At 35.0% G+C, this 14,131-nt stretch overlaps 2 protein-coding genes and 1 long non-coding RNA gene across 7 annotated transcripts; 2 read left to right on the forward strand and 1 right to left on the reverse strand.

Moving 5' to 3' along the window:
• Positions 1–482: 482 nt before the first annotated feature.
• On the reverse strand, positions 483–5,263 carry LOC132641555 (uncharacterized). Of its 5 annotated transcripts, XM_060358597.1 has the most exons (6): positions 5,125–5,263; positions 3,517–4,681; positions 3,340–3,432; positions 3,168–3,269; positions 2,650–3,003; positions 483–719 (listed from the first exon to the last, which is right to left on the reverse strand). In XM_060358597.1, the coding sequence occupies exons 3-6, from the start codon at positions 3,340–3,342 to the stop codon at positions 636–638; spliced, it is 543 nt and encodes a 180-aa protein (XP_060214580.1). In that variant the 5' UTR covers positions 3,343–3,432; positions 3,517–4,681; positions 5,125–5,263; the 3' UTR covers positions 483–635. The 5 variants fall into 5 exon arrangements, 3 of the variants coding, with proteins under 3 accessions (XP_060214580.1, XP_060214579.1, XP_060214581.1); XR_009582891.1 differs by having other exon boundaries at positions 2,650–3,729; positions 3,837–4,082; positions 4,179–4,681; XM_060358596.1 differs by having other exon boundaries at positions 3,340–4,681.
• On the forward strand, positions 1,488–3,782 carry LOC132641557 (uncharacterized). The gene is made up of 2 exons (XR_009582892.1): positions 1,488–2,069; positions 2,425–3,782. It is a non-coding gene; the product is annotated as an uncharacterized LOC132641557 (long non-coding RNA).
• A 4,777-nt stretch (positions 5,264–10,040) lies between the features above and the next one.
• On the forward strand, positions 10,041–12,207 carry LOC132641558 (AAA-ATPase At3g28580-like). The gene has a single exon (XM_060358599.1). The coding sequence runs from the start codon at positions 10,237–10,239 to the stop codon at positions 11,827–11,829; it is 1,593 nt and encodes a 530-aa protein (XP_060214582.1). The 5' UTR covers positions 10,041–10,236; the 3' UTR covers positions 11,830–12,207.
• The last annotated feature ends 1,924 nt before the right edge of the window (positions 12,208–14,131 follow it).

Here is a 14,131-nt window from a genome sequence, read left to right on the forward strand (position 1 = left end):
AAGCATACAAAAACAAAAGACTAGACAAAGTTATGACCTTTCTGCTTTTCACTACAAAAAAATGCTTAAATTGCGGGGGTTATTTTTAAGGTTTGCGGCGGTTTGAAACCCCCGCAATGTGTTGTTGCGGCAGTTGGCAAAACCTCCACAATAACAGCTGTCGCAATCAATTAGCGGCAGTTTTTTGCTGACCGCCAGAACTAATTTGCGGCGGTTATTTTACGGCAGTTGACCCCGTAATTTTAAAATTTAATCTTTTAAAAATAATTCTCAATGACAGATTGCGGCGGTTTAGAACCTCCGCAATACAAATATATATATTTTTTTTAAAAATTAGCTTATATTTAAAGGTCCTGGCAGTCTCATATCCCCCAACAATTCATTGAATTTTTTTATATATTATCGACTACAAAATCACTAATTAAGCTAGAAATCATAATCAAAGCAAAAAAACGTTAAAACTTTAAGAGACATCGATAACATATCGTAAAATCACAAATGTTATCATAAAGTATCATTAGCTTTTGAAACTAAAAATTTAAGTAGCATTATCAGATCACTCAAAAACTAAATTTAAACACAATACATTCACCCCAGCATTCTAACATCCGTTCCTACCAAACAATACAATGAAATCAACGGTTATCACTAGGATTACTATCACAACATGATCTTCTTGCGTCCATGGGCGAAAGGGATCCACTCGCCGCATCACTTGGCTGCATAATGAAAAGCATAGAAATAGAGTTAGCTACCATCCTGATAACACCACAACTCTTTATTCAAGTTTAATTTGGAAATCCAACTGCTCACTTACAATCTTATATAATATCTTATCAAATCATTGAATGACAATTAAAGAACGTGTTAATCCATGAGTATATACACCAACCAAAAGTATACAAAATACAGCAACAGAGTGTAAAAACGAATTCACATAACTAGTACTAGAATATATCACCAGCATTAATATTTGGAAAGATAAAAAAGAGTGCCCAATATGATTTAGGGCAAGGATTCGTGATCTACTTTCGTACAACAAAATTTGTAATGAACCATGTGAAAATAAAGGAAGGAAGTCATATATGGATCTTAAAACAACATTTATGATCACATACATCATTTTCAATTGAGCATCCAAAAGTAGTTAGCTGTCACGTAACATGGCATCCAAAATTACTAGCATTAGTTAATGCATGAAAATGATGTTGAACTACATCACACTAATTATAGGGGCACTATCTCTATGGATTTAATTTTTTGCATTTAAGATTTTAAGGTGGCTACATTACTGCCACAAATTAGAAGTATTGTCCTTTTTCTTCAAGCTTCTTTTTCATACAGTAGAAAATAATACATAGTAGAGAATTAAGCATCAATCACATTCATAAGTAACTAAACCTCTTTTTTATCTCACACTAGCTACAATCAGTTTCATATAAATACTACTCCCTCGGTCCAAATTTATACAACACTCTTTCCTTAAACATTCCTGTGAGAAATGACACTAAAAGAAGAGGTGTTCAGTTTTTTCCTCCTGCTCCTCACATATGACACACTTGTTATCATGGCACACCCCTATTTTTTGTAGTCTTGATCTTGTAAGGATCCTGTCATATCCTACGTACTATCCAGCAAATGAAACTCTATTTTGGTATATTGAGTTTATTCCACACCACCTCTCCCAATACCATGATTCTTGGTCTCCTTTCCTCCATTGATAGCCACTATGAATTTTGTAGCTACCACTCTGTGTTATCCACCCATTGCCCACATATCCAGCTTTAAATTTATCTCTAATGGAGCATATCTTCTTCCAGTACCATGAACAATCAGTAGGAGGTTCAAATCATTACACAATGATTCTATTTTCTATATTAATTCATCAAAATTTTAAGGCCAAGAATCAATTCAAACAGAAAATAAGTCAGTAGCCAAACACCTCAAAATCAAATCTTTAAACATAAAAATGATTCTATTTTTTTTATTAATCCATAGTAGTTCGTCAAAATTTAAGGTCAAGAATCAATTCAAACTACACCATACACCTCAAAATCATTGTGTATCAGGTATTGGGTGAAAATAGCTCTATCATATATTCTCTTAAATTGCTACTAGTAGCAGTATCTATTTAAAAAAAAGGTAATTAGGTCTTATTTTGGTATATGAAAGTAAAATTATCTTTATTTATCTAACAAAATAGTAGTATACTACTGCAGTATAGTTTTCAGGACTAGGAACTCTTATCTATTATTTTAGTGCACAACAAAGCAGAATGTACTACTCTGTTTTTACTCTCTGTTTGCTTGTTTCTTATACAGCTTCAATTTGTTACACAACAAACCAGACTTCATTGACACAAAGAGAAGTCTCCCCCTTTTTGTTTTTTTTCCTAATCACTAAAAACTTGATTTCCTTAAGCAGGCATTGAGAAAGGATTCTACACGGTTGAACATACATCCCAACAGTGGATAGGAAAGGACCATCATATTACAATTGGATCATCTGAATGCCGATACTGTTTTTCCGGACACAAAATAAACCAACATACAATAACAGCCACATCAATCTCATCATTTTTCGAAGAGAAATCAAATCCAAAAAATTTCAGACCAATTAAATGAAAAATAAATGAAGAACTTTACTTACTGTTGTAGGAGAAACCGCCGAAGAAGAAGCAAAGAACCCCGCAAACTGTTCTGGTATCATCCCTTCTTTCATTATCATATATGCCTTGAAAGCATTCATCATTTTTTCCTGAGCATTTATCATTTTCTTATGGTTCTGTTGACATTGGGACGAACATGAACCTTCACTTCTTGAAGCACTTGTACCGCTGAAACGAGGTCTTGCTTGTTTAAAAACTTTACTGGGGACAGGTCCTAATCCCAAGCACCTCACCCTCCCAGAGTGCTCTTCTCCTAGCACCTTGCCGACGGCATCATTTCGCGAAATTTGAGACTCGTCTATGGTGCTTTGGCTTAAAGCTAACTCAAGTTTTTCCTACACATACAAAACTCATTGTCACTAATAAACCAATAGGAACGCATGGAATTAAAGAAGACAGAACTTAAGAGGCATGGCTTTTAACTATGAAGCAGAATATACAAAAATCAGAGTCATATTATTTGTTTCTTGAGATAAGTTGAGAATTCACAAAAACTTACGCATATTTCTTTTGCTGCTTCATTAACATATACTCCATCTTGATTCTTATGAGTAGCAAGGTATATTTGTGCTCGTCCAGGCCTTTGTCCAGTCTGAGCCATCTATAAATAAAAATCAAATCAGAATTATTTACTACATAGAAATAATTACATAGCAAGTTAATTTACTCACCATTTCAGCCCTTCTCGTAGCATTGGCTTTGGAGCCGCCTGTGTGTGGTATAGTCTATTTCTTTCGATTTTCAGCATTTCTTAATCGCATTGCCTTATAAAAATATACTTGAAACTCAATTAGAAAAACAAATAATTATATAATTAGAAAGACTAGTATAAGCAGTTACATAAGTACCTTTGTTGAATCTTTATATTGGTAATCAACAAAAGAAATCCATTAATCACGTGGAATCCCATTCGGCACACTTTCAATAATCTCAGTTTTACTTTTAAGCAGGTCTTCATGTGTCTTCCACAAGTTATTTTTATTTGCAGCCCACTTCTTTCCAATAGATTTATAGACATGTCCCATTGCAACTGACTCGGTTGTCCTAAAGAAGAACTTGGGCTTCAAGAATAAATCATTGGTTAGCTTATACCTTTATAATTTGATATAGTTGTGCTTCTCACCAAAAAAGAGACAGTGATATAGTTGTAATAATATAGAGCTTATACCTTTATAATTTGATCGAAGACGCAGTTGAAGTATAAAATAAATAGGTAAACTTAACCATTTCTCAAAGTTGATTGGAAATAAAGAGCAGTCACACGCCAAAATTCCACAAAAGCGTGAAAGAAGGCCGCGTCCATCTCCAAATGGTTCATCCAAGTAATCAAAATCAACCACAATACGTTCTTCACACGTTAAATTGATCACTTCATTAACTTTAACTCTGAGTTTCCTGATATTTTCTTCTGAATCTTTAATAAGAAAAGAGATCAGTTGAAGCCACGAGAGAGATGAACAACAACTTAGAAGGGACTGTTGAATATGTACTGATAGTCAAAAGTATTTACCTATTGCGTCTACAATCCAATGCGACCTAGAACGCTTTTTGGATGCAGCCTGAACTGTTGGAGCTGGCTGTGTTGAGTCCTGATCTGTCGAAGCCAAATGTGATGTCGAGTGAACTGACAGAGATGGTTGTGGTGAGTCCTGATCTGTCGAAGCCAAATTTGATGTCGAATGAACTGATCGAGATGGCTGTGATGCTTGGTGAACTGCTGGAGCCGGCTGTGGTGCGGCCTGATCCATCGGAGTTGGATGGGATATTGAGTGAACTGATCGAGACGGCTGTGATGCCGGCTGAAATGTTGGAGTCACCTGCGATGTAGGCTGAAATGATGGGGCCAGATGTGTTGTTGCCCGAAATGACATGGTCGGATGTGTTGGCAGACATGGCGTTGATTGAAGAAAAGAAGGTCCTAATTCAGCAACTGGATGAGATACTGACTGAACTGAATTTTGCTTCTTCTGCAAACGCTTGAACCTTGGCATATCTACAATTCAATAATGAATCCTGCAGCAGGAAGCAATGAAGTTAGTAAGCAGATCCACAACAAAACGTCAAGATTAATACCACAGTTATCAGGCTGAGTAAAACAAATGATTAGCACTTCTAATGTTTTGAAGTCCCAGTTAGTCTACTGTTTAGTCCGATGATATTAATATATCTACATGATCAGTCATCTTGAGGTATAGTTGACAAAATCACAAAAACACAACTCCTAAAACTTTCCTGCTTTCCAGATCATAGTTCTACTTCTTGCAGATATAATAACGTCCAAATGTACTTTTTCCATGACCAAAATGAAAAACGGAATATAACATATTTCGTAACCACAGAGGCAAGTGTTCGCACTTTTACTGAAACAGGAATGTGAATTCAATTTATACTATATGTTATCAAAGAAAAGAAGATTATGCAAAGAACTCTTCTCAATAAAGGATCAACTTGATTACCTGTAGGTGGAGTACGAGTTTGTTAAACCATCCAGCATAAGAAGCTAAGAAACGTTCCGTACTGCATTCTTGACATGTCACCCCAAGCAAACATATACCAGCCCAGCATTTATCTAGCTGCAACACAAACATCACAAAAAGGTAACTCCTTAGTCCCAAATCATAATACGTGGTAAGAAAGTTCATAAATACCAAGTCAGCAATTTGCTTTCCAGGAAAGCATACCAAAAACAGAATAAGGTTTCATTTCCCAATCAATGAATCGCCTGACAAAAGGAATAGACCCAGACACCCATTTGCTAAAGGTGAGATAATTACATATCATCATTATTTCAATTTGCAAAATTTAAGGACCCGTTTAGCCATAAAGACTATTACTTTTTTTTCCAGAATAATTTTTCACTTTATTTAAAAATCAGTGTTTGGCCATGAAAGTTCCAAATTCAACTTGAAAGTTCCATCTCCATCTTCCTAATTTCAAATAAAACGCTCTCTTCTCTCCATTGCAAAAAGTATAACCAAACACAACTCCATCTTCTAACTACAACTTCAAAAATTCCCAATAAAGTGATTTTTTTTTCTATGGTCAAACGCCTACTAAGTACAAGCTTGGATGCAAATATTTCAATAGCGTGGAAATGTATGTATGTTCTATAGCTTTGTCGCGAGCATACAGAAGCAGAAGCACAAAATGTATATAGTTAGTGACAAATCCTATACATAAAAAAAGAGGCATAATACAACTGGCAACTAAACTCCCTAACTTTGAAAATGCACATCTAGACACCTTAATTTGGCCCCGTAAACACACTTTTCCGGATGTGCATTCTCAAAGTTGGGGTGTTTAGGGGGCAACTTAAACCAAGTCAAGGTGTCTAGATGTGTATTTTTGAAGTTGGGTTGTTTAGTGTTAGTTGAGGCCAAGTTAAAATGTATTCTAAAAAAAAACGAGCAGTTTTTTCAAGATTATTCACTGTATCACTAGAGACAAGACCGACAACTCGATTAATCCATGAATCAACAGCAGCCGTCCAGTTTTCAATCAACTTTTCATCGGACTCGGGTTGACCCGATTCCGACAATAGCTGATGAGTTTTAATGGCGGACCATACATAAGCTTTAAAGGAAAAAGGGAAAATGGACCTCAAAGGTAAGCTTTCTGATTACCGAATATGAGGAATAAGTACAACATTTGAAATGAACAATAAAACAAACCGAAAACCTCGACTGAACGGAATCTTTGGTGGGAAATCCGAACCTTGCCGGAAAAGAAAACTGGGTGTTTGGTGCTGATTTTTGGTGGAAACGAAGGTGGTGACAATGGTGATTTTGGGGTGAAATTAAGTGGGTACGGATCGGTTTGGTATTCTGTTTTTGGTTGTTTCAAGTATGTTTCAGATGGGGTTTTGGGGTGGTTTGGATGGTGGCAAAAAGGGATGGTTCACGGTGAGAAAAGGAAAAGGAAAATGTGGCAGTAATAAAAAGTAGTGAGAGAGGCAGAGGGTTTTGAGAGAGGGGGAAAAGATTTTTTAGAGAAAAAAGAGCCAAAAAAAAAAGTGAGGGAAAAGTTGCGCGCTATTTTTTTTCCCCAGATGGTGGAGGTTCCAAACCCCCGCTAGTTTCTTTTATTTGTGTCGGAAATGTAAACCCCCGCTATTTAATGAAATTTGCGGGGGTTGTAGCTGACCCCGCTATTAAACCGCCGCAATTTAAGCATTTTTTTGTAGTGTTTGATGTAATTTTTTTCACTTGAGGAATACACTTTCTACAGCTTTAGACCAGTAATAAAAAAGGATCTTTTTCATGGATATTTTACTTTGTATCAGGCATGCCTAAGTGTTCACACGGTGTCAAACAAATAGTTAGAAAAACCCAACTTTATATAGTAAGGGAGAGGCATTTAACAGAGTTTAGAAATGAGACTGAATGTAGTTCTTTTGTCTCAGTAGTGTACATGAATTCGGATTACTTGATGATGATCCTGAAATCAGGATTTTGATGATCTTCAACTTGTGTTCCCGTTGGTAAATCCAATACAGGGAATGGAGAGCAAACACCTTCGAATTTGCTTCTCAGTTCCCGATTATTAGGTGTTCTTCTCACCATCAATTCCGCATCCTTGAAACAAGAAATATGGAGTGGAAAGAGTTTCCAAATCATAAAGTTCTGAGGAGCTTTCAAGTAATTCTTCTGCCCTAGACGAGTTTAATCCTTCTATTATGTATACAAAGTTCAACTTTCCAAAAGGTTTAATGGTAAGAAACATACATAAACTATCACTTTTGTCGTCAGTTTCATACCTTGGTATCCATTGTTCCCTCTACCTACCTAAATTATATATCACCCCCTTTGTATTAAAACACGCCTTGACGCTGAGTTGGCCAAATATTTTTGAATCAATCGACAATAGGCGTGTGGAGGCCAACTTAGCATCAGGGTGTGGTTTAACACAAAAGGAATGATAGTTTAGGTAGGTAAAGGGAACGACGGATAGCTGAGGTATGAAACTTGTGAAAAAGACGATAGTTTAGGTGTGTTTTTGACCATCAACTCTTTCCAAAATGACTAATTTGGTCTTGGGGTGGCCGGAAATCTAAAACAACACCTGTCTATTGCTAGCTAACGAACAACAATAGGGCTTAATTTCCCTGTTTTCTCCTTTAACGAAATGATTTATTTCTGAGCTTTAAGGCATCCAGGTTTAGCAATCATCGTTTAAATGAATAGTTACTACTCCCTCCGTTCCAATTGTTTGAAGGTTGACCAGTTTAAGGAGTCAAATAGCTCTTTTTTTTATAACGATTTTCTTCAACTCTTTTTATATATTATGAATTATTAATTATGCAGACTTATATTACTTTTTATATAGTTTTCAATTATGTAAATTTTATTACTATAAATACTCGAAGAATCTATGTTTAAAATTAAGTCAAAGAAGAAGTTGTTGAACTCCCTAAACTAGTCAACCTTCAAACAAATTGGGATGAAGGGAGTAGTTATTAACGGTACGCATATGCTCTAATTTCTAGGGGGTTAGTAATATTATTGTAATTTGATTTTTAAGTATATTGTTGTCAAACACTGATGTAAGTCGATGTATTTCACATTATCACGGCACTTACCTACCTAGTACTACGGTGCATGCCGTTATTTCCTTTACATTGAGTCTTTGATTAAGTACATAGTTTAGAAAGACCAATATTGTAAGTCAGAGATATTTATATTTCATTAACAATATTTTACCTGAGCAGCTTCAAGGAAACTGCTAATAATAGTAACAACTATGACCATTGTAAATCAAGATACTTCACACTTCTATGAGAGTATTTTAAATGACAAGAGATATTTGAGTCTTTATAATTATAGGAAGAGAGACTCTAAGTTTTAATTATAGGGAGACGAGACATTTTTTGTAGTAGTGTTAGTGATATATCATCATCATGTATATTAAAGGCATAGTACATAAATAGACATCTTAATTTGACCTCAACTGACAAGTAAATACCAACTTTGAGGATGCATATCTAAACACCTCAACTTGATTTAAGTTGCCCCATAAACACCCGTGAAACGCCATGTAGGATGCCATGATAGTTGTTTTTTGGGGATGAGCAAGAAATATGAGCAATAGAAACTTAATGTGAAATCTCACTCTTCTTTAATACTCGGTGAAATAGAAACTTAATATGAAATCTCACTCTTCTTTAATACTCTCACCCTCTTTAATCGGTCAGCTGTAAAGATTCTACTACATTGTACTTGAATCTCCTTAAAGAAGCGCGAAGATATTCACAACTTAGCATGAAAACTTTCATTATTTTTCATTTTTCAAGAATATTTGTATTTTCACCAACAATTGTGACGCCTTCACCTAAACACAAAGCGTCGTATAATGTATAAACAAAGACGATATGAGGATTAACAATTGTGAATTAAGAGTGACAACTTCGACATGAAAATAATTGTAAACTTATGAATTAAATAATGTCGGCAGGAAGAGGCGTGCTTCACCCTAAACATAAAGTGTCGTCTTATGTAATAAACAAAGACAATAATGAGGACTGCTTGATGCAAGGTACCAACGAAGGGGTGGCTTAATTAATAGGGATAAAATAATTTAATTAAGGATAAAATAATTTGTTGAAGGACTTGGTTCAACAAACAAATATACTTAAATTTGTTGAAGGCTTTTGGTTCGATTTCATTATGCTCTGTTCCTGAATCACTTAACCTTAATTATCTAACGGGGGTATTTTCCTGATGGTTTAACTGATAGTGATTATCTTATAAAGTCACCTTTCTTTTCAATTCCAATTTCTTCAACAAAAAAATAATTTTCTGAGATAATAACTATTAGTTGAGTGACCATCTGAGAAATCAAACTCTTATCTAACGTTTATGACCCTCTGTTTGGTCTTTTATGTGTGGATTTTGTATTAGTTGGGTCCGTAAATTTTGTATACCGAATACCAGATGGTTTAAAACATAAATGACATCTTAGATGATATATGATCATTGTTCACTCTCCTATACGTAAGCACAATACATCTTAGATGATATGAGTGGATCCAGCACTAGGTCTTAATTAATCTAAATTTAACCTTCCTAGTTCTCAAGGGACCTATCTATTTATGAATAAATTAGTCTCCTGATCAGGACAAGAATAGTATTTCACCATTGGCCGTCGAAACGTCAGTGCCACCTTACATTTACAAAGCAGTTTCTCAGAAAATATATATGGTCATGAGCGCACCAAAATTATAAAAGAAAAGAAATGTCTCTTTAGTCTGTCAAAATAAGAAGGCAGAATACCTAAGACCACCCTAAAGTTAGCGCGTTTTATTCATGTTTTTTAATACTTTTCTTTCTGTTTTCTTTATCTGAGATGATTTCTATTCACACAAATATTTATAACCTATTTTATATCACAAGTATGTTTTTGTGTCTTTTCTTAAAAGCACTTTGCCCGCTCAAACTTGGTGACCAAGGAAATGATAACTACATACACTCTGGTGTTTTCTATTTGTCTATATAAGAGGCCATATATCATTTAGTACTGAACAAACCATTCACATACACTTCAATTTCTGTTGTACTCCTATTAATTTCAAGATGATGCAAGATGTTTGGAATCAGTTGGGTCCAGCCATTGCAGCAATCATGTTCTCCTGGACCATGTACCAGAACTATTTTCCTCACGAACTTCGTGGTCTTATTAGGAGGTATACGGATAAAATCACGAGTTATTTCTACCCTTATATGCACATAATTTTTCATGAGTATGAAAGTGAGGGGTGGTTCGAGCGGAGCAAAGCTTACGTAGCAATCGAAAGGTACCTGAGCAAGAACTCTTGCACACAAGCTAAGCGCCTCAAAGCCAACACGGTGAAAGATGGTCAATCTCTTGTCCTAACCATGGATGATCATGAGGAGATAACCGATGAATATAAAGATGAGAAGGTTTGGTGGATTTCGAGCCAATTAGCAGCCAACAAACAGACAATTGCTTTGTGGAAGGAGGATGACAAGAGGTTTTTCAAGCTCAAATTTCACAGAAAGAATCGCGAGCTTATCACAGAGTCATACTTGAAGTATGTGTTGGAGGAAGGGAAGGCGATATCCGTGAGAGAACGACAGAGAAAGCTGTACACAAACAATAAGGGAGAGACAGGTGGTGGGTACAGATATAGGGGTTGGAGGATGTGGAGTGGAGTAGTGTTTGAGCATCCATCAACATTCGATACTCTGGCCATGGATCCAAACAAGAAGCAAGAGATTATGGATGATCTTGAAACATTCAGCAAGTCAAAAGACTATTATGCAAAGATTGGAAAGGCGTGGAAGCGCGGTTATCTTCTTTATGGTCCCCCAGGAACGGGTAAATCTAGCATGATTGCTGCTATGGCTAATTACTTGCAATATGATGTCTATGATCTCGAACTGACATCGGTTAAGGACAACACCGAGCTAAGAAAATTGCTGATAGATACTACAAGTAAATCTATTATTGTGATTGAAGACATCGATTGCTCCCTTGACCTTACGGGTCAAAGGGAGAAGAATAAGAAGAAAGACGAGGAAGATAAAGAAAAAGATGAGAAAGATGCCATCAAGGAGAAGATGAAAAGAGAAGAGGGGAAAGAAAAGCGAAGTGAGGTAACTTTATCTGGACTTTTGAACTTCATTGATGGTCTATGGTCAGCCATTGGTGGTGAAAGGCTTATTGTCTTCACCACCAACTATGTGGAAAAGCTTGATCCTGCTCTAATTCGGAGGGGGAGGATGGATAAACATATTGTGCTATCCTACTGTTGCTATGAGTCCTTCAAGGTGCTTGCAAATAATTATCTTGACGTCAAATCTCATGTTCACTTTCCTGAGATTCGTCGGTTATTGGGGGAAACTAATATGACTCCTGCTGATATTGCTGAGAATTTGATGCCTAAGTCTTCGAAGGAAAATGCAGACACTTGCTTGGAGAGATTGATTAAAGCCCTTGAAACTGCAAAGGAGGAAGCAAAATTGAAGGCTGAGAAAGAAGAAGAAGAAGAGAGAGCAAAGGCTGAGTTGGAGAAGGAAGAGAAGGAGGAGAAAAAGAAAGAATTAGCAGCTACTGAAGAAGCCAAGAATGCTGATGGTGTAAGCGAAAAAGAGAAGTCAGAAAGTAATGGTGCTAAGGAAAATGGTGATGTTAGCAAAGGTTGATTTCGGTAATGTTTGATTAATAAGAATTAAAGTTACACATATATGAAAGTTTTGGGGGTGTTTTAGCCTTATGTTTTCTGCAATTGGCTTTATTAGTTGTACTTGTAATAAGTTTATTTTATGTCTTAGTGTGGTATTAGGAAAGTGGTTTCATGCAGTTGGTGAGGGTAATAATAGGCTTAATACCCAGATGGACCCTTAAACTTGACATGTTTTGTAAGATAGGCATATAAACTTATAAGGTGATCAGATAAACACTTAAACTTACTCAAAGTGTATTTTTCAAGTTTTTCAGTTGTTTTGAAAACAAAAACTATATTTTTCAAACACTCACAATTTTCATGGCCAAACAAGCCCTAAATATATCACAAAATATTTTTTTTAAAATGCAAAAATAAGGCAAACGCATATACATGAGGCTATAAATGTGCACTTAAACCAATAAATACTCGCTAATCGCAATTTTGCAGCTTTCAATTAACTCGGATTTTTTTTACACTTGAATAATTAAAAAACAATAACTTTAACCAATAAAAATCCTTAAAAAAAGAAATTTCAAATTAAGAAATTTCTTTTTTTTAAGGATATTCTTCTCGGCTTTACAGTTTTCTTAATTTGAAATTTCTTTTACACTTGAAATACTGAACTTAGAAATTTCTTAATTTGAAATTTCTTTTTTTAAGGATTTTTATTGGTTAAAGTTATTGTTTTTTAATTATTCAAGTGTAAAAAAAAAATCCGAGTTAATTGAAAGCTGCAAAATTACGATTAGCGAGTATTTATTGGTTTAAGTGCACATTTATAGTCTCATGTATATGCGTTTGCCTTATTTTTGCATTTTTAAAAAAATAGTTTGTGATATATTTAGGGCTTGTTTGGCCATGAAAATTGTAAGTGTTTGAAAAATATAGTTTTTGTTTTCAAAACAACTGAAAAACTTGAAAAATACACTTTGAGTAAGTTTAAGTGTCTATCTGGTCACCTTATAAGTTTATATGCCTATCTTACGAAACATGTCAAGTTTAAGGGTCCATCTAGGTATTAAGCCTTAATAATAAGTGATATGTATAGCCATCAGTAGCATAAGGGACTGGTTACATTTTTCAGCAACTATGCATTTTAATATGGTCCACGTGTAGCAGACTCATAATAAAATATGATTTTAAAGTGGTTTGATGATTAACAAATGAAATATGGTTTGTGTGAGCAGTGGCGGAGCTAGGATTTTCATCTAGGGGTTCAAAAATATGAAGAAGCAAATACGCGAAGAAGTCAAGGGGGTCCAACATCTACTATATATACATAAAAAAATAATTTTAATCCGAACCCCCTAGAGCCTACCTAGCTCCGCCCCTGTGTGTGAGGTTGTATTTGTTAAAAGCCCAAATGTGTTTAATGCTAAATTATATTTGCGTTTATATGGTGTTAGGTTGAATCCGGTAAGAACCAGGTGTTATACCCCATTTCAACCGAAGTCAAAATGGTTTACAACATCCCGGTAATTCTGGGGTTAAGTAAAGTACAGGAGTCGCCACCTAATTTTATGGTGAATTATGACACCTAAAGTAATATAAAGTACATGTTTAAAGTTAACTCCATTTTAAGGTCTACTAAACTTAAAGATTCTAGGTAAAGGTTCAATTAATCTAAAGGGAAGGTATTAAGCATTCTTTAAAATCCATTAAAAATGGTTAACCATCCAGACTTAAGTTGAGAAAAATTGAGGCCGATTGTTGTATACGAACGTGGAAGCATTTGCATCCTTTAAAATCCATTAAAAATGGTTAACCGACCGGACTTAAGTTGAGAAAAATTGAGGCCGATTGTTGTATACGAATGTGGAAGCATTTTAAAAAATACAAATATCATATGAAAAGTAGTGAACTAAATAAAGTTTAGGGAAAACGTTTGTGTATTTCGAAAGTTGTGATTAGCTTAACGTGAAAGACTTATGAAAAGACTATCAGTCCCATATAAACTATGCAAAGGTTGTTTTAACAAAATACATGTTTCAAATATTGGAAAGGAGTTAAAGTGAAAAAAATTGTCCATAAAACCCAGTTTGCTTTTTTTTTATTTTTTTTATTCTCAAAACAAGCTAACGTTTAGTGTATAAAATTTGTGATACTTTGAAAGAATATCTTATTCTTTCTAACTAAAAAGGTGCCAAACCCACGAGAGGAACAATTAAACTTCACTTGATTTAAGAACTAAATTGCTAGTTAAGACATCCTAATATGGATAAAACGGGACTTGGTTAAAATAAAGCGGTTAAGTATTTTATAATAACTACACAGCTAGG

This window comes from Lycium barbarum, chromosome 5, assembly GCF_019175385.1.
Source record: "Lycium barbarum isolate Lr01 chromosome 5, ASM1917538v2, whole genome shotgun sequence".
NCBI classification, from domain to species: Eukaryota; Viridiplantae; Streptophyta; class Magnoliopsida; order Solanales; family Solanaceae; genus Lycium; species Lycium barbarum.

Bases quoted from the DNA above. Each gene is read 5' to 3' on its own strand.
- LOC132641555 (XM_060358597.1), bottom strand. The intron at 3,004-3,167 runs GTAAGTTTTTGT...TTGTATGTGTAG, and splicing joins AAGCAGCAAAAGAAATATGC to GAAAAACTTGAGTTAGCTTT. The intron at 720-2,649 runs GTAAGTAAAGTT...TTCATTATGCAG, and splicing joins CGGCGGTTTCTCCTACAACA to CCAAGTGATGCGGCGAGTGG.
- LOC132641558 (XM_060358599.1), top strand. From the start codon at position 10,237: ATGATGCAAGATGTTTGGAATCAGTTGGGTCCAGCCATTGCAGCAATC.